The sequence below is a fragment of the Glycine max genome, chromosome 2 (genome assembly GCF_000004515.6).
Source record: "Glycine max cultivar Williams 82 chromosome 2, Glycine_max_v4.0, whole genome shotgun sequence".
Taxonomy (NCBI): domain Eukaryota; kingdom Viridiplantae; phylum Streptophyta; class Magnoliopsida; order Fabales; family Fabaceae; genus Glycine; species Glycine max.
Window position 1 is genome coordinate 7,191,349 of NC_016089.4, and position 26,248 is coordinate 7,217,596.

Consider the following 26,248-nt stretch of genomic DNA (forward strand, 5'->3'; position numbering starts at 1 on the left):
ATTTGAGAGGTTACACTGGGGGAGGGTAGAGAAATATATTTTTGGACACACTTAAAATTGAATACACTCTTGGTGGTATTGAGTGAATCTTGATAGATTCCCACTAAAAAGAAAGTAAGCTAGTTCGGTTCTTTTAGCGAGATTCATTTAAAATTCAGTCAATAATATTGTATTAGAAAGAATTCATCAACGAGTGTGTTGTTAGCCTTGCTTTAAAGTATATAAAAAAGTGCTAAAATACTTATTACCAACGAATGCTGAAATTTTGAGGACAGAAGACTAATAATGGCTATGCACTTCACAAGCCAGACAATGGGTATAGCCCAAAGACAGCAAATTGATATATATTATGTTTGTGTCAACCCAGCAATCAACATCATAACACCATCACAAGAACAAAGAACGCCCTGAGATTATACCAAAGAATTTTTTTTAGATTTACTGCTTCAAAATGTTCGCAATACATGTCGTTACCTTTTCAAAGTTGCATTGGCCTGCAGTTCTTAATTAATTATAAATGTACATATCTATAAAAACATCTTGTTTTGTGTCAACTATGAAATTAATCTATCACAGATGTCCTAAGCTCAAGGTTCTCAAGATAGAGATACAACTAATAATTGCAGCTTATAGCATAGACCAATATAGGAACTAGGAAGCATTTATTTGATTAACTACTATTTGGTGCTGTGGAATGGAGCTGATAAACTTGCTGTTCTCATTGATCCTTTCCTTGTTAGTGTTATCAGTTCTCTTGTTGTTGTATCTAACTCGTTCTCCTAAAGCATTGGAAGGAATCCCTGGCAGCCTTGGTTGGCCAATTGTGGGAGAGAGTTTCTCATTCTTCTCTGACTTTTCTAGTCCCTCTGGAATATCTAACTTCATGAGCAAGAGGCAAAAAAGGCAATAAATTAACACCAAATTTTAGAAAAGAGTTTAATTTTAATAAACTATATATGAAGATATTTATACTCTCAACCAACTAAAGATTATCCTAGTTTTAAAGTAATTATTATAGAGTCAAATAATTTTCAATTGTGACGATCTATGATAGGATGATATAGTATAAAAAACATCTTTACTCTGACAGCATATTTCAATTAAATTTATAATTATATGCTAGGTGCAAAAGAATTCCAAGAATTTTCTTTTTCTTTGATCACTTTCAACTTTTCACAGATATGGAAAGGTTTTCAAGACATTTATACTGGGGAGGTTCACTGTCTTCATGACTGGGAGAGAAGCAAGTAAGATATTGTTAACTGGCAAGGATGGAATTGTGACTTTGAATCTGTTTTACACTGGCCAGCAAGTTCTGGGCCCCACCAGTTTGCTGCAAACCACTGGAGAGGCACACAAAAGGCTAAGAAGGCTGATTGGTGAACCTTTATCAATTGATGGCCTGAAAAAATATTTCCATTTTATCAATACTCAGGCAATGGAAACATTGGATCAATGGGAACGAAGGAAAGTCCTGGTTCTTGAGGAGGCTTCCACAGTTGAGTAGTGTCACTAAGTTATCAAACAAGCAAACTTCCATATTTGGTTATACATCTTATTCCATACTAAGTATTTGAAATTTTGAATGTCACAGTTTACTCTAAAAGTGATTGGACATATGATCATGAGTTTAGACCCTTCTGGGGAAGAACAAGAAAAGTTCAGGTCAAATTTTAAGATTATTTCTTCATCATTTTCCTCATTTCCATTAAAACTTCCGGGGACAGCTTTCCATCACGGTATCAAGGTAACAAAGTCATGCATAACTAGCCACACACCTTTGAAGATCACTGAACTCTCCTTTCCTCTGATGCAATGCTATAAATGTGTGCAGGCTCGGGATAGGATGTATGAGATGTTAGATTCTACAATTTCGAGAAGGAGAAGTGGCCAAGAATTTCAACAGGATTTCTTAGGATCCTTAGTTATGAAACACCGAAAAGAAGATGGAGAAGAAGATGAAAATAAACTCACAGATCAACAATTGAAGGATAATATACTAACTCTACTGGTTGCAGGCCATGATACCACAACTGCTGCTCTTACTTGGCTCATCAAATTTCTGGATGAAAATCCAATTGTTTTGGAAAAATTGAGAGTAAGTATTGAAGACACTATAATCTTTCTCCTTTCCATGTTTGAAGATTTTAAAATGTAACTTCATGAATTAATGGTGATGTTTTGCAGGAGGAACACAGACGAATTATTGAAAACAGAAAGAGTGGAACAAATCTTACATGGTCTGAAGTTAATAACATGTCTTACACAGCCAAAGTGAGCATCAATGTTTTAGTTTGTCAGTAACTTTTAAGTTTTCACAGCTCACCAAGATTATTGGTCATTTAAATTTCAGGTGATTAGTGAAACTCTTCGTAGAGCCACAATACTACCTTGGTTTTCAAGAAAGGCATCCCAGGATTTTGAAATTGATGGTATATGACAATACAAATTAAATGGACAACTATGCTATATAATGTGTGCCTATTGAAATTGTTCTTTGAATGAGAGACTAAAAAAAATTTGTTAAACTTTGCAGGTTATAAAGTTAGAAAAGGTTGGTCCATCAACCTAGATGTTGTTTCTATCCACCATGACCCAGAAGTTTTCTCAGATCCTGAAAAGTTTGATCCCTCTAGATTTGATGCAAGTTACTTCCTGACAAGAGACTAATAAATAATCATCTATGTTTCTAAGGATCACAAAATTGATATTTTCATTCAATTGCAGGAACCCTTGAGGCCTTTCAGCTTTCTTGGATTTGGTAGTGGACCACGTATGTGTCCTGGAATGAACCTTGCCAAGCTTGAAATCAGTGTCTTCATCCATCACCTTATCAACAAATACACGTAAGATGAGAACAGATTCTTAATAATGTAGAGAATAACATAACTGCACCCAGAAAAAGGATAATCACACAATGGCTTACTTAAAACAATTTTTTTGGATTTCCCAAAGCAATATTTATTCCATTTTTTCCTATTTATTTCAGCCTAGCTTTTCTCTCTTCCGTGTTCTTTTTCTTGCTTAAGCTAAATATTCCATGAGTTTAGCTCATGTAAAAGAAAATTATGTTGTCAACCAATTAGAATAAATGAATAATCATGGATATGAATTTTAAAATAATTATTATAAAAAATATCATATATAACAATTTGTGAAAAATTCGTTACAATGAGTAGTCAAAGTACTCATATTTTTGTTACAGGTGGAGGACTCTGGAGGAAGAAAATTCTGTTCAACCAACAGTTGTAAGGATGCCAAAGAACAAGTATCCTATTATAGTTGAGGCACTAAAGAGCAATGAGTAAATTACATTGACATCTCGTGAGGATTCATTAAACTTTGCTCTATATATATATACAAGGGATCGAGGTTGCTGAAAACATTAAAATAAAGAGATTATATGCAGTTTCAGAAAACTTGAGGAAATCTCTTGTATATGAACATAATAATATCAAACCCCCTTCGACTCTCCCACTGTCTTGAGTATTTTGATAACAGTCAATTCGATCAGAGGAGTTTCATCAATGGATAGGTCCTCGCACATGGTGCTTAAGCATACTGAAGAGTACCTCAGACAGTGTCTGTGTTAGCAACTGTTGTTTAATTGTGACGCTTAGACAGCGCTCGCTTAAACAAGTATTGTAAAAAAATTAGCCTATATCAGCTATTAACCAACGCTTATTTGTAATTCTATTATTGTCATATTTCAAAGGACCAAGTCTAGTTAATTATTACCAAATGCTACATTACTGACGGCTAAGTTACAGTTTCAGTAAAAAAACAAAAAGAGAGGGCTAAGTTAGATTTACACAATTCAACTTTTTATACTTTTTTTTTGTGATTTCAATTTTTTTTTATACTTTGTTACTTGCTTAGCCTTGAATATTTCCAAAGTTTTTTTTCGTGACCATATGTAATACTTTATTAATGAATTCAAGACAAACCAAATTGAATAATATAAATAAAAAGAGGGGAAAATGATTTCATCTATAAATTATTATTATCATTACTATTACAAGGATTAGTCGAACTCAACTTTTGTTAAATGGGGTTTGCTTGTCTCGTTATTATGATGACCTCACATGTTGAAATCTTATTAGGATGTTCTATAAATTCATCTCACAATCTAGAGTATATATGGATTGGATTGAGTTGAATTTGTTGAAATTCATCAACCAATCCAATTAAAATATCTTGAGTTGGATTAGGTTGAATTGGATTTTAGTGACTTTGCTATTAAATTCAATCCAATTCAATCTAATCATAATTAGATTAGATCGAATCATGAAATTTAAAAATTAAATATTTTAGAACATATTTCATAAAATAATTTTCTTAAAATGTACAATATAATTATATAAAATATGTAAATTTTTTGCATAAAGAAATTTCAGATTTTTATTATTTTTATTTTTGTAATTTATTATAAGTTAAATTGTAATTTTATTCCCTTTAATTTTTTAAATTCATAATTTTGGTTTATTTAATTTTTAATTGTTACATTTGATCTCTTAATTTTATAAATTGACAATTTTGGTCCCCTAGTAAATTATTAACTAATAATTATAATTAAAACAATTATTAAACTAATTATAAGAAAATTTAATCATTCAAAAACTTTAATAAAAGATTATGAATCCTAATATGGTGTTATTGTCAGCTGACTCGCGTGCAGTGGTGGAGATAGAAACAGTGTTTATGGAAAAAAAAATGGAAAATAATGTTAGGAGAATTAGAGTTAATAATTTTTTATTAAAATTTTAAAATTAATTTATGATTAACTTAATAACTTTGTTAATCAAAATTATTTATTAATAATCTATCAAGGGAAGCAGAATCGCTAATTTATAAAATTGGGGACCAAATGTTATAATTATAAATCAAGGAGACCATAGATTTGGAAAATTAGGAGAACCAAAATACAGTAAAAAATAGGGGAATCAAAATCATTGATTTAGAAAATTAAGACAACAAAAATATAATTTAGCCTTTATTATATTTTTATTAATAATATTAATATTTTATTATTATTATATGACTAGGTCAGTTGGATCACGGGTTGAAAATTCATAACATGTTGTCCAGTTCAGATATAATTGAATTTATAAGGGATCATATTGAATTTGACAAAAAATACTTTAAAAACTCAATCTAATGTAATTAGAGCGGTTTAGATCACATATCAATTCGGACCGTGAACACCTCTCTCACAATCACAAAGGAGCAGATGAACTTTATTTTGATCCCTCGACAGATATTGAGAAAAAATAATTCGTTAAAGACCTCCTCCCTCTCCCCATTTTTCCTAAATTGCTACCTTTTTTATATGCCACTAAATATATAAACTATTCCTTTAGCCTTCTTTTCTCTCTAATGGATCCAAAGTTCATAAGAATCTCTTCGGTGGCCCAAAGTTCTCACAGTTGTAAAACTCAAATAAAATATATATCTAACTAAAGGATATGATCCATAGTTACACACTTAAATAATGGTCCACCGTTGAATCTACCACTATTAAATATTTTCTTATAAATAAAAGTTAAAACAATAAAGGTCCAAATGGGTCCCATGGCATTACCTTGACTCGATCCCTTAAAAGATACTGAAAAATCAAATTTATTAAAGACTTCACCCTACTTTTCCCTTAATGCTTGTTCTTTTTCCACCACTGAATACATGAACTATGCCTATTAACCTTCTTTCCTTTCTGTCTTTTTGTCTCTGTCTCTCCATATTTTCTATGTTAACAATAATTTTCTAAAACATTACTATCAATCCACCAATGAGAGGTAATATAATAGGATTTCCTCGTAATTGTACCACCAACATTATTTTTAATTTTTCAATGGACTCATTGAAAACCCATCGGTGACAGTGAACATAGAGTAGATATCAAAGTATGGGGCCAATCATCAACATTCTCACCCAAACTCTTTGTTTCTACTTCGCTGCAAACTTCAACAATTGTCTCCTCTTTGATAGTTTTGATCTCAATTCAAATAAGTCTGGAAGGTGACCAAGGTTATAGTAGGAGCACCCTTTGTTGACCACCTTCGAAGCTAGTTGATGTTGACCTATTTGATACTCTTGAGTTTACCGGGTGATGGCAATGAAAGACAATGGGAAAATTGACACTAAGTTGAAGGAAGGGCACAATTGACATATCAATTTGACGAATGGGTCCTCACCTAGGCGGACCTCAAAAAAAAAAATAACAATATAAAATTAAGTCATAAATTATATAATTTTGTGTTTGTGACCTTAATCTTGTTATAAACTTGATTTGATTTTTATGTATACATCTTTTTAGTAATTGATATTTAGTTTTTAAAAATTTGTTATTGTTGAAAAACAGTCATTTTTGTGCATGTCCGTTTGTAGCTTTTAGGTAAAGCATTAATTGATGATGCATTAGTATAATATTCTTTTGTTGAGACTTTAAGTATCAAACAAAGTGAGATAAAGAAAACACTTTTTTTATTTATTAAAATTTATTAAAAAATAGAAATTTTTTAAAATTTAACTATCTATTCAATAGATTCTCCAAATGATATATGATTTTCAATAAATTTCAAAATGAATATTGTGTTGACTCTAGTAACATGGATATTGGGCATTGTTGTCTCAAATCCTACTAATGATATTCTTTTAGACCATTTGTAGCACTCCAAAAATAGGACGCTAGTGATAATATCACAATATTGTATTATTATTATTATTATTACCTAATATGATGCTATTTATTTATGTTTTTTTACTTTGCATTATGTGTTTTACTCTTAAGGGAGACATAACCCCCTTAAGCCCAATATGGGTTAAAGAATGGGGTAGATCATAGGTTAAAAGAGAAAAACCAATTAGGCCCAATAGAAGGCACATGACCCTCTTAAAGCACTAAAATTCTTTTTCTCCCCCCCCCCCCCCCCCCTAACTCTTCTTATAACTCACAATTGGAAAAGAGGACAAAAGAAGGAAGAAGGAGAAAGATCAAGGGAGACCTACACCCACCCACACTCTTGACATTATCGAGTGAGTACTTCATATTCATCTCCTTCCCTTTTTTAATTTTTCTTTTTGAACATGGATTATATTGTTTGATTTGGGAAATTTGGGTTTGAACCCTAACTTGGTAAATTTGGGGATTTTATTTAGGTTGCATGATTTATGAGTTATTAGATGTTGGTTTGGTGTATTAATGCTTGATGGATCCTTCATGGATCTTTTATGATGTTTAGAATTGGTTTAAGAAGTCATTAATGACCAAGAAGCTAGCAAAATTGAAATTCCCTATATTTTGCCCAAAAATTGAGCTCTACGCCAAGCCACAAATTTGTGAGGCTTAGCCTAAGAAGCATAGATTGAAGATTTAGCTCTAGGGACTTATAGCTAAGCAGGAGATTTTCTCTCAAGCTTAGTAAGGGGTTCAAGCTAAGTGTAGAATTTCTCTAGCTAAGCATAAGAGAGGAAGTAAAGGGTTTGAGCATTCTAAGCTTCAGGCTAAGCATGAGAACATTATAGTTGAAAGCCTTGGAACACTACATTTTCTCTTTTTCATCCTTAATTGTGTATATTTTTATTTTAAATTGTATCTCTCTCCTTAAAGGACTAAATTCTCATGATTGAATGTTAATTGAGCTTCTTTTGAATGAAGAAGGACAACACCCCCTCTGATATTAATTGTTGCCCAAATGTCTTAATAAGAAAGATGCATGCAATAAGATTTGAGATACCTTGTTTGGATGATGATCGGGATTCCATCACTTCTCATCCCGAAAGATGTGGTAAAGGCTTATCGAGTTAGAGGGTAAAATAAATATCAGGTCATGACATAAGAACAAGGGGACACTACTTGGAAGTTTAAGCTCAATACTAGTCACAGGACGGAAAAGACAAAGAAAGAAATAATGTTAAGCATGCAAAAGTTGGTGTCTTAGTTTATGTTTATGCTTTTGCCAATGTTGAAGTGAAACTATATGTAGGGATGCTTGTGGGTGAGCAGGTATGAGTTATCCGCGAACTTGAATTAACCCAAATACGTTGGATATTTAATGTGTTTGGGTCGAACTCAAACCAACCCATTTAAACACTTGACTTTTGGATTTGGTCATGGGATTTTGATTCTTTGACTCGTTGACCCAACCCATGAACATGTTTTTAATATTAAATTACTATATATATATATATATATATATATATATATATATAATACATGATATATGTTTTTAAATAAAAATAAATAATAATAATAATATTATTATTAATATTAGTATTATTATTAGACTAATAAACAACTTTAATTGCTCTAACTCATTGATTCAACTCAAACTAATCCATTTACAATTGGGTTGGGTATTACAAAAAAAAAAAAAAATTTAAACATTGACCCAATCCAACCTATTCAAAAATTGATTGGATTGATTCAGGGGTTTGGCCAAATTGGGTCCAACCCATCTTGTGAACACCCGTTGCTATATATTTATGATGCTTCCATGAGTTACATAAGTATATTGGGTCATGTTTAGCACTCACTTAGATCTTGTCTCATTAGTTTAGTTTCCATGTTTCAGATTGAGGAAGTTATGGAGAATGAAAACTCTAGGCCATGAAGATGTTATGTTTTGTGAATTAATGTCTTTGGCTTATTACTTTTCGGATACTTAGTTATGTGGATATTCTTTTGGTATATGGATTCGTATGTTGGGAAATGCCCTTTAATATGCATATGATGAGGTTACTTGAGAATAATATATTTTTTATTATCCAGATTTGATGGTTAAAATGTAAGCTAAGGGTAATACCCCTTAAGGTATTACACCATTGGCAGGGTGTTTGGATTGTGGGATAATTATTGGTTTTATGCGCTGATGTTGGATTGGATTTGAAATATTGTGTTTGTAGGATTCTTGCTAATAGGCAATTTGCTTCCCCATTAAAGGAGATGAAGATTCGTTACATAATCATGTGGAAGAAGGTGCAGAGGCTTAGGATTAAATCTGCTAACCTCTCAGCAAGTATAGCCATGCTTCGGGTATGTTGACTATCTTCTTTCCTTTTCGTTTTTCATATTGATGACGAATAAACAAGAATTTGGTAACTTGTTCTTGCTAATGTTTGATGTTGCCCTGCAACACTTTAAAAGTGGTGTAGATTTACTTGTGCATAGCAATTAGGAAAAGAATAACAATGGTCATTAAAATATATGTACAACATTTAGAAAGAAGAATTTGGGTCCAAAAACAAAATTGAGGACTAGAAGACTGATAATTATGCGGGTTTGTTATCCTTATGTCTGGAAAGAGTCATGGCTAATAAAAGAATCACATGGTACGTGATCTAAATCAACCACAGAACATACATATCATGCATCAAAATCTTTAAAAATATATGCATAGAATACTCTTGTAGGTTGTATATCAATTTACAATTGAGATCCCCTATTATCTTCTCTTTTGATTTAATGTATTCGGGAGTTGGTTGCCTTGTCGGGTGTTTGTAGGGGTCAACCTAGTTGGGATCACTGCAAGCGCTTGAAGATCAGTCTCTACTTTTAGTTAATAGCTGTGTAAAAATCCGGTCATACTTTTAGTGCAAATGGTGAAGGTGGGTTGGGATGGATTATGCGTGATTTTATAATCAAACTCCCTTGTTGCATCGTCTATCATCAGTACTATCAATGAATATCTTCTTTTTGTTCTGAACAAGCCAAACTGGTTTTGTATTCTAACAATTTCATTCTTTCTTTGCCAAATTTTTTACATGTGGTGTGCACTGTACAATAATCTCATTATTTTTACACAGAAACATAATGCATGCCTAAACCTAGTGGTAGATCCACATGTTTATGAGGGTGCAAATGCACCCGTAATTTTTTTCAAAAATTACATAAATATATTAGGTGTGTAGATTTTGTCCTCCTAATTTTATATATTTGACTCATGTTCCTAATTTTTACCTTTTTCATAATGTTAATTTTTTTAAAAATAAATTATTCTCTAAGGATCTTACATCTGCTACTGTGACTAAACCCTACCCTATGTAGTTTTTCCATAACTATATTTTACATCATTGAAGTAAGTTGGCTTGTATCCATTTCCTTATTACATATTCAAAACTTAAATTGGTGTTTTTTCACGTGACTCTTGGAAGATGAGTGGTCCCCATCACTTGAACCTTTCTGACACCCGCCCTTGAGGCTTAATTAACAAAGTTTATCAAACAATTCTATGTAGCATTACTCTCTTAGTATTTTAGTAATTAAACTCAATTTTGTACACATACATAATAAGGAAAAGAAGAGAAAATTCACTAACTTATCAATGTCTCATACGATGCAGAGAGACTGCATAGCTTCGGATGAAAGGATTAAGAAGCTGAGAATGCTTGTAGCGGCTCTGAGGAAAGAAGCACAATTTAAAGACGGTGTGCATCATTGCATATTTGTTTAATTTATGCCTTAAAAAATTGAATGTATGTGATGTCCCCTTTTTTTATCCATCAATTCATATAAAATTGGATAAATAAAAAAAAGTTCAATCATTACTCTTGTTAATTTGTTTTATGAACATAATCTCATGAATCATCGTGTGTCAACTTTACCTCTTTCTTAAATCATGCCATGAAAGAATGGAGGAGGAACCCTAATGCGCATTTTTGGAAACAAAAATATATATCCAAGTCCAAGGAAATTATTGCTTGAAATTTGTAAAGTTGCATATTTGTCATTTGCTTGTTTCAAATTTAACCCGTGAATATGAACATGGCTACACTATGTGATTGCAGAAGTCCACAAGGCACAACAGGAAGAATTAAAGCGCCTTAGGGAAAAAACTATTCTTTCAGGGAACTATCCTCCTTATGGTAGGCGCTCCTCCCTCTGAACAACCTTTCAATGGACAAAATTGCCTCAACTCCATGAACATCAATTAGCAGAAGTAGCTCATAATAGTAACAGTAATTAAATTATGTGTGTGTGGTGAGACTTGTGAAGGGTATATTATTATGCTGTTCAGTGTTGTTTATTTTCTCTACTTCTAGATTGGAAGCACAACCTTTGAAGTTTTATGTTTTATAGCTTTTTGGATGAATGAAAGTAACATCTTTCTAAGAAATGAATTAAATTAACATAATCGGTACCCAACGTGAACATTGGTCAACAATAATACCTGGGCAGGCCGCAAGCACCATCTTGTGGTTGGTTGAAATCTAGATTTATAGTTGACTTTAAAAGTAACATAATAAGATGTTGAAAGAGTAGTTGATAATATTGTAGTAATTAGCTTCTGGAATTAAATAGCAAGCTACGGAAAGCATCTTCTCAGTATGCCTTGGCTTGGTATCTAATAGTATGAGTTCAAAACTTTTCGTATTTTAACCATATCTAGCTAGCATGATGAGAATGTCAAACATTGATTTTTAAGATTATCATTAAAAACCGTAGTTCAGGAAAATAAAATATGTAAAATGCATAAGATCAGTGGGTGTCAACATTGATTATCATTAAAGTAATTTAATTATTTTCTTATTTAATTACTTTAATGATGAGAATTTCAACATCCCTGTCTTCATGATTTAAGTACATTTTATTTATGTTCTATTAGTGGGTGATAAGCTTATTTGATTGGTTATATGACAAAACTAAGCACAATAATGTTGATAATATGTTCTCTAATAAGAAAATATAGCTTGATATATTAGTGTCATATACTAATTATTCAATCTAGATTGGTCGAAGTCTTGCAAATAAAATTTGTGTTGATTTAATTAAGTGAAAAGAGTTGTGCAATATTTCATTGTTTTATGTGCTACCCTAATTGAATTCACATGGGAAAAAATACTAGTTATTAGCAGCAAATCAGCGAGTCAATCAATTAGAAATATCTTTTATTTGTTGCTGATTATGTTATTATATATTATTTAGATAAGATTTTATTTATTTATATTGGTAGGATTTATATTTCTGACTGATTGACTTGTTGATTTGTTGTTGATAAGAGTACTATTGTTATTATTTTATAATTGGCTCTCCATCACTAGTTGTAGCCATCTCTAGACTTGAATGAAGATTGATCAATACACAGTAGAAGTGATATTATGTTGAGGATAACCCTCAACATCTCTAGGATTGTTCCATACCAACCTTGCGTTGGATTGATGGAGCTCTCTCCTAGTCTAAAGAAGAAGAGGGAGGAAGAATATGTTGGTGGAAGGGGGTGTGCGAATAGGTGGAGGAGATAAGGGTAAGAAGGAAATAAACAAAAAAAAAAAAAAAGTACAAACGGCAGGTATATGTATATGTTTAACAATTTCCTTTTTACAATCCTAATTAGTCTTAAGCGCCATGCATTTTTTTTTGTCTTCTATTTCATTTTACTTTATTCCAACTTATTCTCTCCATTTCAAATGGGGCTATGTTCTTCCCACCTAAATTTTCACTAATTTCACCCTATATTTTGTTTGTTATTTTTTTGAGAAAAAAAACCATTTCAAAAATGTGTTTTCTTGTGCAATAGACATAGTAGCTTAATTACAAAGGCAAAATAACATATGAAAATTAAATTTTTCTTTTATATAAAGTGACTTGATGACAATGACGTACGTAATGAAACTCAATCCATATTAAAGTTGTTGACAAAATCAATCACACCGTCATCGACAACCTGAACAACTTTATTCTCTCACTCTCTTCAACTTCAACATCGCGTAAAAGAAAAAAGAAAGAAAGAAAATATTTAAAACAAAACAAATTACTTTATTTTCAATTTTTTGATGATGGACTGAAAGTCATATACTTTTCATCCTGTCAAATAGTTTATTATAACTAAAAAATAAAACCAATAAGTAGTAATTGTTTATTTCGTATTATTAAAGAAACTCACTTAATCAAAATGACTAAATGGACCCCATTACCTCGATAGATCACTTAAAAGATATTGAGAAATTAAATTTATCAAAGACTTCACTCCATCTTTTTCCTAAATGCTTTCCTTTTTTCTTTTTTTCTGTCATAGAATGCACGAACTATGCCTATTAACCTTCTTTCTTCTTTGTCTTTTTGTCTCTATATCTCAGAAGTTTCTAACTTGACAATGGTTTCTTGAAACATTACTTTAGTTCCACCACCGAGAGGTAATAAGATTTCGTCGTAGTTGTAAAACCTTGATTAAATAAGTATATAACAATGGGAGCTAGTTAGTAGCTACCACCAATCCATTGGTTGATATTAGGAGTATTACAAAAGCATAATAATGCATGGAAATAAAATTTTCTTTTAAATAAGAACTTGATGAGTCCGGTAAAAAACAAAAAGAAACTTGATAACAATGACGTAATGAAACTTAATGCATTAAAGTTGTTGACAAAATCAAACATACCATGACCATCACCGACAACCCGAGCAACTTCTCTTTTCCTTTAACATCAACAACACAGAAGAGGGAAAAATATTATTTTTAATTAGTTTTTCAATGGACCCAAAATTCATTGGAAACCCATAAGGAATGGTGACAGAGGTTTCGATTTTTAACCTTGTTGCAAGTCTCAAGGTTACCGATGAAGACGACGTAAAAGAGTGACTAGGAAAAGCAGTAGTGAGCGAAGGGAGGGGCACCACTTGCACAGTAACTTGATGGATGGGTCCTCAAGTATGTTCACTAGTAGCATTTATTTGTATTATTATAAAAAATAATAATTTAAACTATATCAAATAAATTATTTAAATAAAGTTCTCAAATAGCATTTATTTGTATTATTATAAAAAAATTAAACTATATCAAATACCTATAAGATGAGAGGAGATTAATTACTTGAAACATGTGTTCCATCGAATTATTCTCACAACTACTCTTCTTCTTTATGTTTTTGTCGTTGGCTAACCAAATGATTAAACATCTCCAAAAGCTATGTGATGTTGATCAATTATCTTAATATTGGAAAAAGATTGTGATATTCATAACCAGCTCCCTGTAAAATCAGAACAACAACTTGATAGTTCTCTTGTCAAGTTGGAAATATGTGATATTGATGCACAAACTGAAAAGGGGTGTTAAAATCCATTAATTATAGGAATTAACTATAATTTGAATGGTAATTGATCCAAATTCTTGTATATTTTTTTCTTTTTTTATTTATAATTCTATTTTAATATTTTATCTTTAATAATCATAAAGAGATAATAGAGAGAATATGTATTTAGAGAGAATATATATTTATTTATTGCCTCATATCAATCAAAATTATCATATACCATTTTCTTTAACACATTGTTCATATCTTCCGCTGACATGCAAGCTTGTAGTTGGCATATATATATATATATATATACACGTTAAGTTTTGTCCTTGGAGTATTCATCATATATATGTTGGATTATATGCCACCTAATGTCCTGTGATTCTCGAAAAGATCACCAATTATAGAATCCACGACGGTCATCTTGATCTTAATCTTGTATATAATTTTTCAACTAAGCATAGATTAACATCTAGAACTTTGGGATCAAGTTTTTTGTGGAAGTGGAATCCTAGCACTTGAATTTGGTAAAAAACAGAAATTACAAGACAGGACACGAGGTGATTCGAAAGTTTCTGATTCCTCATCATCAAGGGATGGGTCATGTTTTCCTTAGTTGGAACTATTTTATTTAGAATTTGGAGGCCGCAACCTATTGTAGTAAAGCTTCTTTTTAGTTAAAAGACAATTAAGTTTATTTAAAATTAGTTGTCTTACTCTCAATGAAAAAATATATTATGTAAAATTAATTTAATCAGCATAAATTTATTTTAATGATAGCAAATATTTTAAAATATAAAAAATTAGAGTTAACTATATTATTTAGATCACAGGACATAATATTTATATCAAGGAGTGTGTTGTTAGCCCTTCTCGAGAATTTATATATAAAAAAAGTGCTTAAATACTTCTTACCGACGAATCCTGAAATTTTAGGCAGAGGAATCTAATTATAATGCAAAAATGAGATAGCTATGGACTTCAAGCCAGACAATGGGTAGTCGAAGGACGGCAAATTAATATTTTGTTTGTTTCAAAATATTAAATGTCTAAATGGACTAATTGTTTCAATCTAGCAATCAACATCATAATTCATAACACCATCAACAAGAACAAAGAATCCCCTGAGATTCTACCAAGGAAAAATGTTGTATTTATCGCTTCAAAATGTTCACAATACATGTCGTCACCTTTTCAAAGTAACATATTGGCCTGCGGTTTAATTGATAATATTATTATAACAACATGATATAAATATAAACATCTTGTTTGTGTCCAGGCTTAAATCTATCACAAATGTCCTGAGCTCAAGGTGCTAAAGAAAGAGATACAATTAATAATTGTAGCTTATACTATAGATATAGGATACATTTCTTTGATTAATTAACTACTAGTGCTATTTGGTGCTTGCGGTAAGAGGGAATGGAGCTGATCATGTTGCTGCTCTCGTTGGTCCTTTCCTTGTTAGTGTTGTCTGTTATCTTGTTGTTGTATGTTACTCGTTCTCCTAAAGCAATGGAAGGCATCCCTGGAAGCCTTGGTTGGCCTATTGTGGGAGAGAGTTTCTCATTCCTCTCTGACTTTTCAAGTCCCTCTGGAATCTTTAGCTTCATGAACAAGAGGCAAAAGAGGTAACAAATTAATTGAACTGGGTTACTTTTGATACACTGCCGGTATAACAAATTTACAATGTCAGTGTCAACTAATTAGAATCATTATGACTTTTAAAATAGGTTTAATTATGTTTTTAGTCTCTTAGAAGATTTGTTTTTTTCAGTCCCTCAAATAAAAACATGTATGCTTTAGTCTGTGTATGTTTTAGACTTTTAGTCTTTGAAATTTGAAATTTAGTCTTTCCTCTCAAATAATAATTTGCATCTTTTAGCCTTTGACAGAGAGACTAAAAGGAACAATTTTTTGAATTTGAGAAACTAAAAAATACAAATTTTTATTTGGAGGACCAAGAAAGAAACACACTTAGTTTGAGGAACTAAAAATATAACTAAAGCCTTCAAAATAATTACTGACAAGTCAACAAGTTTCAATTACATGACAGTCCATGACTACATGATATGACACTGTAAAAAATCCTTCGACTGTTGATGCATTCCGATTAAATTTATAATTACATGCTAGGTGCTAAAGAATTCCTAGGATTTTCTTTTTCTTTGATAACTTCTATTTTCTCACAGATATGGAAAGGTTTTCAAGAGCTTTGTCCTGGGGAGGTTCACTGTCTTCATGACTGGGAGAGAAGCAAGCAAAATTTTGTTAACCGGAAAAGATGGGATTGTGAGTTTGAATCTGTTTTACACTGGCCAGCAAGTTCTGGGCCCCACCAGTTTGCTGCAAACCACTGGAGAGGCACACAAAAGGCTAAGAAGACTGATTGGTGAACCTTTATCAATTGATGGCCTGAAAAAATATTTCCATTTTATCAATACTCAGGCAATGGAAACATTAGATCAATGGGATGGAAGGAAAGTCCTGGTTCTTGAGGAGGCTTCTACAGTTGAGTAGTGCCACTAAGTTATATAAGAAACTTTCTTATTTGGTTATACATCTTATTCCGTACTAAGTACATGAAATTTTGAATGTTACAGTTTACTCTAAAAGTGATTGGACATATGATCATGAGTTTAGAGCCTTCTGGGGAGGAACAGGAGAAGTTTAGGTCAAATTTTAAGATTATTTCTTCCTCATTTGCTTCATTGCCATTCAAACTTCCAGGGACAGCATTCCACCGTGGTATCAAGGTAACAATGTCATGCATAACTAGCCACACACTAAATATGTGCACTGATTCAATTTTGAAGATCACTGAACCCTCCTTTCTTTTGATGCAATGCTATGAATGTGTGCAGGCTCGAGATAGGATGTATGAGATGCTGGATTCTACAATTTCGCGGAGGAGAAGTGGCCAAGAATTTCAACAGGATTTCTTAGGATCCTTAGTTATGAAACACAGCAAAGAAGATGGAGAAGAAGATGAAAATAAACTCACAGATAAACAACTGAAGGATAATATATTAACTCTGCTGGTTGCCGGCCATGATACCACAACTGCTGCTCTTACATGGCTCATCAAATTTCTTGGTGAAAATCCACTTGTTTTGGAACAATTGAGAGTAAGTATTGAAGCCCCTATAGTCTTCTCCTTTCGATGTTTGAAGATTTTAAAATGTAGCTTCATGAATTAATGGTGATGTTTTGCAGGAGGAACACAGACAAATTGTCGCCAACAGAAAGAGTGGAACGGATCTTACTTGGGCTGAAGTTAATAACATGCCTTACACAGCCAAAGTAAGCAACAATAATTTTATTCATAAGTAACTTCAAGTTTTCACAGTTCACAAGGATTATTGATCATTTAAATTTCAGGTGATCAGTGAAACTCTTCGAAGAGCCACGATACTACCTTGGTTTTCAAGAAAGGCATCCCAGGATTTTGAAATTGATGGTATGGCTATACAGAATGGCCAAATATGGCTATATAATGTGTTTGTGTGTGTATGTATGTTGAAACTGTTACTCTTTGAATGACACTCAAAGTTGATGTTAAATTTGGCAGGTTATAAAATTAAGAAAGGTTGGTCTGTCAACCTAGATGTTGTTTCTATTCACCACGACCCAGAAGTTTTCCAAGATCCTGAAAAGTTTGATCCCTCTAGATTTGATGTAAGTTCCTTCCTGACAAGAGACTTTAATAATCATTTCTATTTCTAAGGACTTCAAATTTGATATTTTCATTCAATTGCAGGAAACATTGAGGCCTTTCAGTTTTCTTGGATTTGGTAGTGGACCACGTATGTGTCCTGGAATGAACCTTGCCAAGCTTGAAATTTGTGTCTTCATCCATCACCTTGTCAACAGATACAAGTAAGATTCTGAATAACGTAGATAATCACATTGCACCTCGAAAATGGACAATCACACAGATTTTCCAAAACAACATTTATTCCAATTTTTTCTGTTTATTTTAGCTTTGTTCTCTTCCATATTCATTTTCCATATTTAAACTAAACATTCCATGAGTTAAATTTCTATGCACTTGTCAACCAATTGGAAATCATAATAAGGATGCCTTACAGGTAAATTATTGTAAAAGTCAACAAAATTATCATACAGAAAAATTTGTGATTGAATAACACTGTAAAATTCTTTACACTTTCAGTGCTTAAACTATTTACTCATATTCCATTGCATGTAACAATTTATTTTGCTACAGGTGGAGACATCTGGAGAAAGACAATTCTGTCCAGCCGACGCTTGTAAGGATGCCAAAGAACAAGTATCCTATTATAGTTGAGGCACTATAACACGATTCCTTCTGAAACTACAAACAAACAACAGAAGACGATATGGCAATGCAGAAATCTTGTATATGAACAGAATCATTGTCTCTTTTCTGTTATTGTATGGAGAGAACTCACGTTCCAAATCATGCTTTATTACTTGTGAGGAAAGAAACTAATCCTCAATAAATAATTTGCATTTCCTTTTTCAGTAGGTAGGTAATGCTAGTACAGAAAGAAACTACAAATAATTAAGATCATTTTCAAATTGATAAATTCCTGTTGATTCTGTTTCCCCCCCCCCCCCCCCCCCCTTCGTTATCTACTCATCAATATTAGTCATCGTTAAATAGTTTAACAGACTGTAAAAGCATAAGAATTCTGAAAATTGGTATATTAAAATGAAAGTTGCATAGACAATCTGCATTTAGACATACAATACACATTGTTTCGCGACTGCAACCATCAAGGATTCTGTGGTGGTCTTGTTGTATACTTGTTAGCTATTTCAAAAGTTAAGTCCTACATTGTTTGATAATTGATATTGAAACTTTTAATGTCTGTAATTTGTGATTGAAGCTCACAAACAAGTAAGAAGATTAGACTCATGCAAATGAATAGATTTTAAATTTATCATCAAATGAATCATGTTTGCAGAAAATGAGTTCCACGTCAAGTCAATTTAAATTGCAATATAGTGGCGACAACTTTCATATAGCGTGATGAAAGGGTTAGAAAATGGGTTGTTGAAGTCTCGAAGCTGCTGGGACCACAATCAACTCTTAATTTAGCCACAAATTGCATATCGTGTTTTTAATTTGATGGCTATAAATATTCATCTTTGGTTCCTTAATTACCCTTTCATGTATATTTTCCCTTTATACTAAGTCCACCTAAAAACTTTGGAGTTGCACACTAGTTAAAAAATGGAATCATGGATATGGTGGTTCCTTCTGTGCTGGCATTTGCTGATCCTTTACTTTTCACCCTCTCATTCCTTATGCCACCCCCATGACAGCTTTGCCTTGCTTCAGTTCAAGAACTCCTTCACTATTAAGACTAGTTATCACAATTATTATTGTCATCCTGGTTATTCAAAGACCACAACATGGGAAAATGGGACAGATTGTTGCTCTTGGCCTGGAGTCACCTGCCACCATATCTCCGGTCACGTGACTGAGCTCGACCTCACCTGCAGTGGGCTTACCGGCAAAATCCATCCAAACAGTATGCTTTTCCAGCTTTCTCATCTTCAATCACTCAACCTTGCTTTCAATGATTTCAATCAACCTCAACTGTCATCTCTCTTTGGTGGGTTTCTGAGCCTCACACATCTCAACTTGTCTGGTTCTAACTTTGAAGGTGAAATTCCTTCCCAAATCTCTCACCTTTCCAAATTAGCCTCACTTGATTTCTCTAGTACTAATAGTATTTATCCATTAAAGTGGGAAGAAGACACTTGGAAAAGGCTGCTCCAAAATGCAACAGTTTTAAGGGAGCTTGATTTGGCTGAAACAGATATGTCTTCAATTTCAATCAGGACACTTAATATGTCTTCCTGTTTTGTTACTCTTACATTAAGAGAGAACTGGCCAAGAGGAAACTTGACAGATGACATTCTTTGTTTACCAAATCTTCAACACCTATATCTTTCAGAAAATTGGGACCTTCAAGGCCAGCTTCCAGAAGTGAGTTGCCAGAGCATATAAGTGCAAACTCATGTCATTCCTTGCAGAGTCTACATTTGTCCTACAACAAGCTGCAGGGCAACAAATCAGAATCAATTTTCAGCTTTTTAAACCTTACTCTGTTAGATCTATCATCAAACAATTTAAGTGGATCTGTCAACTTTCCACTTTTCTCTAGGCTTCAAAATTTGGATAGCCTTTACCTTTCACAGAATGATCAGTTATCACTAAATTTCAAATCCAGTGTCAAACATAGTTTCCCCAGTTTAAGGAGTTTAGACTTATCTTCTGCGGTATAACTGAATTTCCAAAATTATCAGGAAAAGTCCCAATTTCAATTCTGTTTTCTTGGCAAACAAAAGTCCCAATTTTGATAACCATACACCTTCCTGTCAAATTTCAATTCTGTTTTCTTGGCAAACAAAACTCGAAGGCAAGAAATTATTTTAATAATTAATGATTAATTAAATTAGATAATTTAATATGATGAAGTGATTAATTGATTTCAAAAGATAAAATATTATTATATTTTTGCTAACACTCAAAGTATAAATAATATGAAAGATTTGATGAAAGAATAAATGATTTTGTATTTGGAATTTAGGTTGAAAAAATGACTAAATACAAGTTTGACTTGTTCAATTATTATTTTAATTTTAATTGTTGAATGGTTAACAATAAAAGGTAACAAGAAATAATATAGCTGAAAAAGAATATTATTAATGATGATTTGATGAATCGGTCTCAATCTCACTTCTCTATTCTTATTTTTTTTTCACCAAAGCTGTTGACGAATAAAAGTCACTCTCGGTGAAGTTTTAAATTTTGTAGGGATGGAAAGGTTAAATATCGTATAAATAAAAGAAAAACTTATAAATCTAAGTCTTAAGATTTTGTATTAAGTTTACTTTTATGATTATTCATGATCTATTGGTGTAAATCAAATTTCTTGATGAAAATCCAACTATTATAATCTTTATCCTTTACATGGTTGAAGATTGTAAACTGTAGCTTCATGAATGGTGATGTTTTTGCAGGAGGAACACAAACAAATTGTTGCAAACTGAAGGAGTGAAATAGACCTTACATGGTTGAAGTGAATAACATGGTTTGTAAGTAACTTCAAGTTTTCACAGCTTACCAAGAATTTTGGTCTTTTGAATTTTGGGACTACTAAATGCATCTCCCAGTTAGTTAAAGCCTACCCATGGCAGTTGCATGTTAATTTGGTTGAGCTGAAATGAATTGTGTTGTGAAAGGGATGGTAATCATGCCAACCAGCAGCCTCTATGGGTGGCAATAAAATTTAGATTTTAATTATAAAAAATAAAATAAAATTTAATTTTCTCTTGTTTTCAAACTTAGCCTGGATAACTGGCAAAACGAAATGGGTCTGGTTCTTTTTATAAGGTGAATAAAATCTAAAGAGTTCTAAACTTTAGTATCGATTTTAAGACGCATTAATAGAAATAATTAAATGAGATTGTATATTTAGTGGAGATAGAACTAAGTGGTTCACCGAAGAAATAAATAGAGAGTTGGTTAAAAGTAGGAAATGAAAGTGAGGGAGAGAGAATGGAGGAAGAGGCAGGGATCTACCGTCTAGCGGAGGACAGCCTCCGGCAGATATTCTGCAGGCTGCCACTGAGGGAAATAATGATATGCCGCTCAGTGTCAAAATTCTTCCTGCAGCTGCTCTCAACACCTTCGTTCCTCCAGGTCCTCTCCAGCTCCCATCCACCCCTCCAGCTCCTGGCCCTCCGCAACCGCCACCACACCCCTTCTCACACCTCTCTCCCCCTCTTCGACCCCGCCACCAAATCATGGCTCCACTTCCCCCTCGACTTCCTCCCCTTCCACTCCCCTCTCCCCGTCGCCTCCTCCCTCGGCCTCCTCTACCTCTGGGCCCACAACAACTCCAACTCCAACTCCAAGTCCCTCATCTGTTGTAACCCTCTCACCCGCACTTTCCGCGTCCTCCCCCACCTCGGCTCCGCCTGGTCCCGCCACGGCTCTGTCCTCGTCGACTCCGAGGACCGCGTCATGGTCCTCACGGAGCTCGCCGCCCTCTACTGCCACCGCAACACCACCACCTGGCTCAAATTCTCCTCCAACCTCCCCTCAAAACCCCGTTCATCTCTTCTCATCAACGACTCCGCCTTCGCCTTATGTGATGTCGGCTCCCCCTGGCGCAACCGGTGGAAGCTCTTCTCTTGCACCATCAAATCCACAACTACTTCAGTCGTCCCTGTCTGGTCCCCCCTCGACCGCCACGAGTGGGGGGACGTCTTCGATGTCCTCAATCGGCCCCGCCTCGTCCGTGGCGGCCACGGCAATTTCATCCTCATGGTCGGCGGCCTCAAGTCCTCCTTCGCCCTCAACGCCCCCTGCTCCACCATCCTCGTCCTCCGCCTCGACCTCGACAACCTCCGCTGGGACGAGGCCGCCCGCATGCCTCCTGAAATGTTCCGCGCCTTCCGTGAGTCGACCAAGTTCAAGGTCTTCGGCGGCGCCGGCGACATGGTCTGCTTCTCCGCCAAGAGGATCGGGAAATTGGCGCTCTGGGACCGCCGTGCCTCCGAGGGGCACGAGTGGAGGTGGATCGATAACCTCCCCGAGAACGGCAAAGGCCTCTACCGCGGGTTTGTGTTCGAAGGGAGGCTCAATGCTGTCCCCTGACTGAGGATTTAGGGTTTAATGGCTTGCTGGGAATTGGTAATGCTGTGTTGGATTAATATTGCTTGTGGTTTTTTTATTATTATTATTATGAAATGTGTTGCTGTAATTGTATTGTACCATTAGTTTCTACACAATGCAATTTTTAACTGATTTGTGGAATCTTGCTTTGTTCTTTTGTTTTTTGTTGTTTCGTTACTAAATCGTCGTAGATTTTTGCTTTCATTGACATATATAATGTATTACTGGCAATGAAAGTTGAAAGTTGAAACTATGGGACAGAATTGACACCTAGTCAATCTAGTGAAACTACTTGTAATTTGTAAAGACAAGTGTGGGGATAATAAAGGAATGCTATAATTGAGTGAAGACTGGTTGATGTATATGGGGTGTCTGTAGTTCCTATCTATCACTTTGGACATTGGATTTTTCTGTGATTTTAGGAAGTTAGCAATTTTCTGTGGTAATTGAGTGAAAATTTAGCTTGATTTCAATTAGCAGTTTAACTACAGATTTCATTTGTTTATCGTTTCATCTAGGGTTCAGAATAGCATAACCTTTGATGTGAGTCATATCACATAGGTTGATTCTAGTTTAGAATGACTCTATAATGGAAATAAAAGATCAATCAGTCTTTCTATCACCCTCTCCAACCCCATGTTTTGCACTGCATATTGAAGTTATTTGCTAGCCCTACTATGTAATTAGTTTATGGAGCTTCTTCCTAATTGAAAGGATGATTACTATAGGCAATTTTATGGCTCACTTTAATTTTTCACATTTACAAATACAAATATGAAAGGAAAAATGATTGCCCACAGTAATAGCTCATTTAGATATGTGCCGCAAACAATCTTTCTTTCTAGCATTGGACACCAAGAGTTTTCAGCTCTTGTACACTAGAAATTTGGTATGGGTTTATAGAAAAAACGATGTAGGGATCAATTTGGTCTTTGTGGTTACATGTTTTCATATGTATAATGTGTATGAAATTACTGATATGATGGAGATCAAGATTAGCTGTTATAATCATGTAAATGTATTGAGGAAAAGAGCAGAAAAGTTAACAAGGTTTCCTAATTTTATTCAATATGATGTGTCTCTCTTCATGTTTACATCTTCAAACTTCAAAGCTGAATATGAAGAGCGAACAACATTTCTAGAAGTAGAGATATGAATTGGTTTAGCCTCTTTTAGAATCTGGATATAAGCTGCCATAATAGCAGAAAATTTTCAACTTCAGTTAGTCTTTAACATCTGGTCATAAGATATTGTTCCTTGAACTGTGTCTTGAACATGTCTTATAATGTGTTACTGTTATGCAAAGTTTCTTCTTGTGCGGCCCTTTCCTTATTTCTGTTTCGATATTGATAACCTTGCTGTTGCAACTTGTGACATAAAACCCTCTGCATCACTATCTCTTTCTCTGAAGTCATCTGAACAAATGAAAAATGCTAAATTCTATCAAATTGTACTACACCAAAGCAATTGTCTTTAAATTCATATCTAAATATTTAGATATGATTGTGACAATCCCATGTTTGTTATCTGTGTCTTTGGCTGAAAGAATATCTGGAAAATATGTAGTTACTACCTAAAAGCCAAAATGCCATCAAATGTTCAAGAACAGATATCTTCTTTTTCTTTAAAAAATTAAAAGAAAATAGATTAGGAGTTTACAACCATGCACCTACCAGGATGCAGGGAGCCAGAGATTGGGCCACTGGGGCTGGCATAGTGAGAAGACAATTGGAGCATCTCCTTCCCTCTCCCCTTTTTTCCCCAGCCCCCCATTCAAGAAAGAGCTGGACTATTCTTGCTCTAACAAGCGGCATCTGATTAGAGAGAAGTCAAGTCATCATTTATTTTGTTGTGTTTCCCTCTATATTTTGCACTAATAAAGTGTGATTTGACTTTGAGATATAGATATTTAGTATTTTATTCCATTATTATCTTTAGGAATCACCAAGAAATATGTCTAGAGCAAACAGAAGAAAACAGCTGTTTGTTTCTATGTAATATATTCCATTCAATTTTTGTTTCTTATTCTGTTTTACTTTTAAATTCATGGAAATTAGTATCTGAGTGAGCTACAGCCTCTGGAAATATAAATCATATACTTTTCTATGCTTACAACCTCAAAGGAATATAATTCCATGATATAGAATTAAGGTGGTTAGGTGGTATAGTAACTTGATGGTTGCTAAATTATGTAGGGTCCTGCACCTCCAAAGTTATGGGGTTGAACTAAGATTTCCTATGAATTTTTAGAAGATCTGACCTCAGTCTCACTAAGCTTGCTGGTGGGAACTTTAACTTATATGGAGCAAGCTGATTTCTTTTGGTTGAGGTCACTGATTTTGTGATAGCAAACAAGTTTTCCCAGTTAGATCACTGTCACCATCTTGGAACCATAGCTGTAAAATGTCTAGTTACCCATAAACTAGTGCAGCTATTGTTCCTGGTGGAGGCCAAGGGTGCAGAATGTTAGGAACATAAGCTGGAAGTGAAAGGTTACTACTTACTGGTAGAGCTACTCGTATTTCTCAGGAGCACCTCCCTGACAAATCTAGCCTCCAAGGTTGGATGTCTTATTTGCTATTTATTTCACCTCTAGGATGCAGATTAGTACCTTTCATCTTTCCAACTTTTGTAAGCAAAGTATATCCAACCAAGGATTAAAAGATTTAAAAGTATGTATCTTTCTTTGCACTACCATTAGTGACATTAGTGATATGTACTGTTATAAACACATTGAATAATGAATATAGATAGAGCACTTCATCAAGGATTTTATAAAGAAAATTTTGCATATGATGGTTTATACCCTTATATTTTTAATAGAATTTGTATGTTTTCTTCTAATGAAATTAAAGTTCATTAGGTCTGTATTCGTTGTACTGGATAATCATAATGATATTTTCCATCAAAGGAAAAGCGAGAGAATGAAGATGCCTGTCTATGACTAATTGAACTAAAGAACTCCATGAAAGGGCATCTTTTTTTTTCTAAATACAGTGAAGGAAACTGATGTTTGGACAACTTTATATGGAGTTTCTGTAAAATTTAAGCTGTTTGGAAAAAGTTGGGCTAATTGTTATGCAGTAGCTTTAACCAGAAGACTGCGAAAAAATATTCAAGGAATTTCATTATATAATTTTAGTGAACCACGAGAATGATAAACCATGAGAAATGCTCCAAGGCATCTTTTCAGTCTGGAGCTCTCGAGTTCTTACTGAAATATTATACTTTTTACATATCTTGAGAATGATAAAGTTTTTGTTTTGTAACCTGGAGGTAGGGTTTGAATCTTAGAAACAGTTTCTTTGCCTGTGGAGATAAGATTGTGTACACTTATCCTTCCTACTTTTACGATAAGGTTGTGTATATTTATCTTCCCTAAGCTTCAATCACTGTATTCGATATTTTGAGCATTTGACCCTAGTCTACATTCTTTTGCGTTTGTTTATCGGAATAAAAATAATTTCTGTTGATAACCTTTCTGTCATTAGTATGCTCCAATCACGTTTATCTGAAATTGGCTATACACCAGTTGGTAGGTAATTGGTTGGTGGAGAT

General features: G+C 33.7%; 5 protein-coding genes across 8 annotated transcripts; all 5 read left to right on the forward strand.

The window, feature by feature from the left end:
• Positions 1–1,197: 1,197 nt before the first annotated feature.
• On the forward strand, positions 1,198–3,749 carry LOC100810187 (abscisic acid 8'-hydroxylase 3). The gene is made up of 8 exons (XM_014772923.2): positions 1,198–1,498; positions 1,595–1,747; positions 1,835–2,098; positions 2,188–2,274; positions 2,354–2,432; positions 2,537–2,643; positions 2,728–2,846; positions 3,206–3,749. The coding sequence occupies exons 1-8, from the start codon at positions 1,229–1,231 to the stop codon at positions 3,306–3,308; spliced, it is 1,182 nt and encodes a 393-aa protein (XP_014628409.2). The 5' UTR covers positions 1,198–1,228; the 3' UTR covers positions 3,309–3,749.
• Positions 3,750–6,936: 3,187 nt separating this feature from the next.
• LOC102664665 (transcription factor VIP1) lies at positions 6,937–11,087 on the forward strand. Of its 2 annotated transcripts, XM_006574745.4 has the most exons (4): positions 6,937–7,032; positions 8,902–9,031; positions 10,338–10,422; positions 10,783–11,087. In XM_006574745.4, exons 2-4 carry the CDS (start codon positions 8,942–8,944, stop codon positions 10,878–10,880), a joined length of 273 nt encoding a protein of 90 aa, XP_006574808.1. In that variant the 5' UTR covers positions 6,937–7,032; positions 8,902–8,941; the 3' UTR covers positions 10,881–11,087. The 2 variants fall into 2 exon arrangements, with proteins under 2 accessions (XP_006574808.1, XP_040867516.1); XM_041011582.1 differs by lacking the exon at positions 6,937–7,032 and having other exon boundaries at positions 8,558–9,031.
• Positions 11,088–15,299: 4,212 nt separating this feature from the next.
• Positions 15,300–18,591, forward strand: LOC100803766 (abscisic acid 8'-hydroxylase 3-like). The gene is made up of 9 exons (NM_001255689.3): positions 15,300–15,641; positions 16,203–16,521; positions 16,614–16,766; positions 16,875–17,138; positions 17,227–17,313; positions 17,392–17,470; positions 17,582–17,688; positions 17,771–17,889; positions 18,239–18,591. The coding sequence occupies exons 1-9, from the start codon at positions 15,433–15,435 to the stop codon at positions 18,327–18,329; spliced, it is 1,428 nt and encodes a 475-aa protein (NP_001242618.2). The 5' UTR covers positions 15,300–15,432; the 3' UTR covers positions 18,330–18,591.
• A 421-nt stretch (positions 18,592–19,012) lies between these two features.
• LOC102664867 (receptor-like protein Cf-9) lies at positions 19,013–21,332 on the forward strand. The gene is made up of 2 exons (XM_006574747.4): positions 19,013–19,667; positions 21,031–21,332. The coding sequence occupies exons 1-2, from the start codon at positions 19,232–19,234 to the stop codon at positions 21,066–21,068; spliced, it is 474 nt and encodes a 157-aa protein (XP_006574810.1). The 5' UTR covers positions 19,013–19,231; the 3' UTR covers positions 21,069–21,332.
• A 126-nt stretch (positions 21,333–21,458) lies between these two features.
• Positions 21,459–25,457, forward strand: LOC100804297 (SKP1-interacting partner 15). 3 transcript variants are annotated; one of them, XM_003518559.5, is made up of 2 exons: positions 21,459–22,708; positions 24,886–25,457. In XM_003518559.5, the coding sequence occupies exon 1, from the start codon at positions 21,569–21,571 to the stop codon at positions 22,670–22,672; it is 1,104 nt and encodes a 367-aa protein (XP_003518607.1). In that variant the 5' UTR covers positions 21,459–21,568; the 3' UTR covers positions 22,673–22,708; positions 24,886–25,457. The 3 variants fall into 3 exon arrangements, with proteins under 3 accessions (XP_003518607.1, XP_040867518.1, XP_040867520.1); XM_041011584.1 differs by lacking the exon at positions 24,886–25,457 and adding an exon at positions 24,367–24,713; XM_041011586.1 differs by lacking the exon at positions 24,886–25,457 and adding an exon at positions 24,374–24,713.
• The last annotated feature ends 791 nt before the right edge of the window (positions 25,458–26,248 follow it).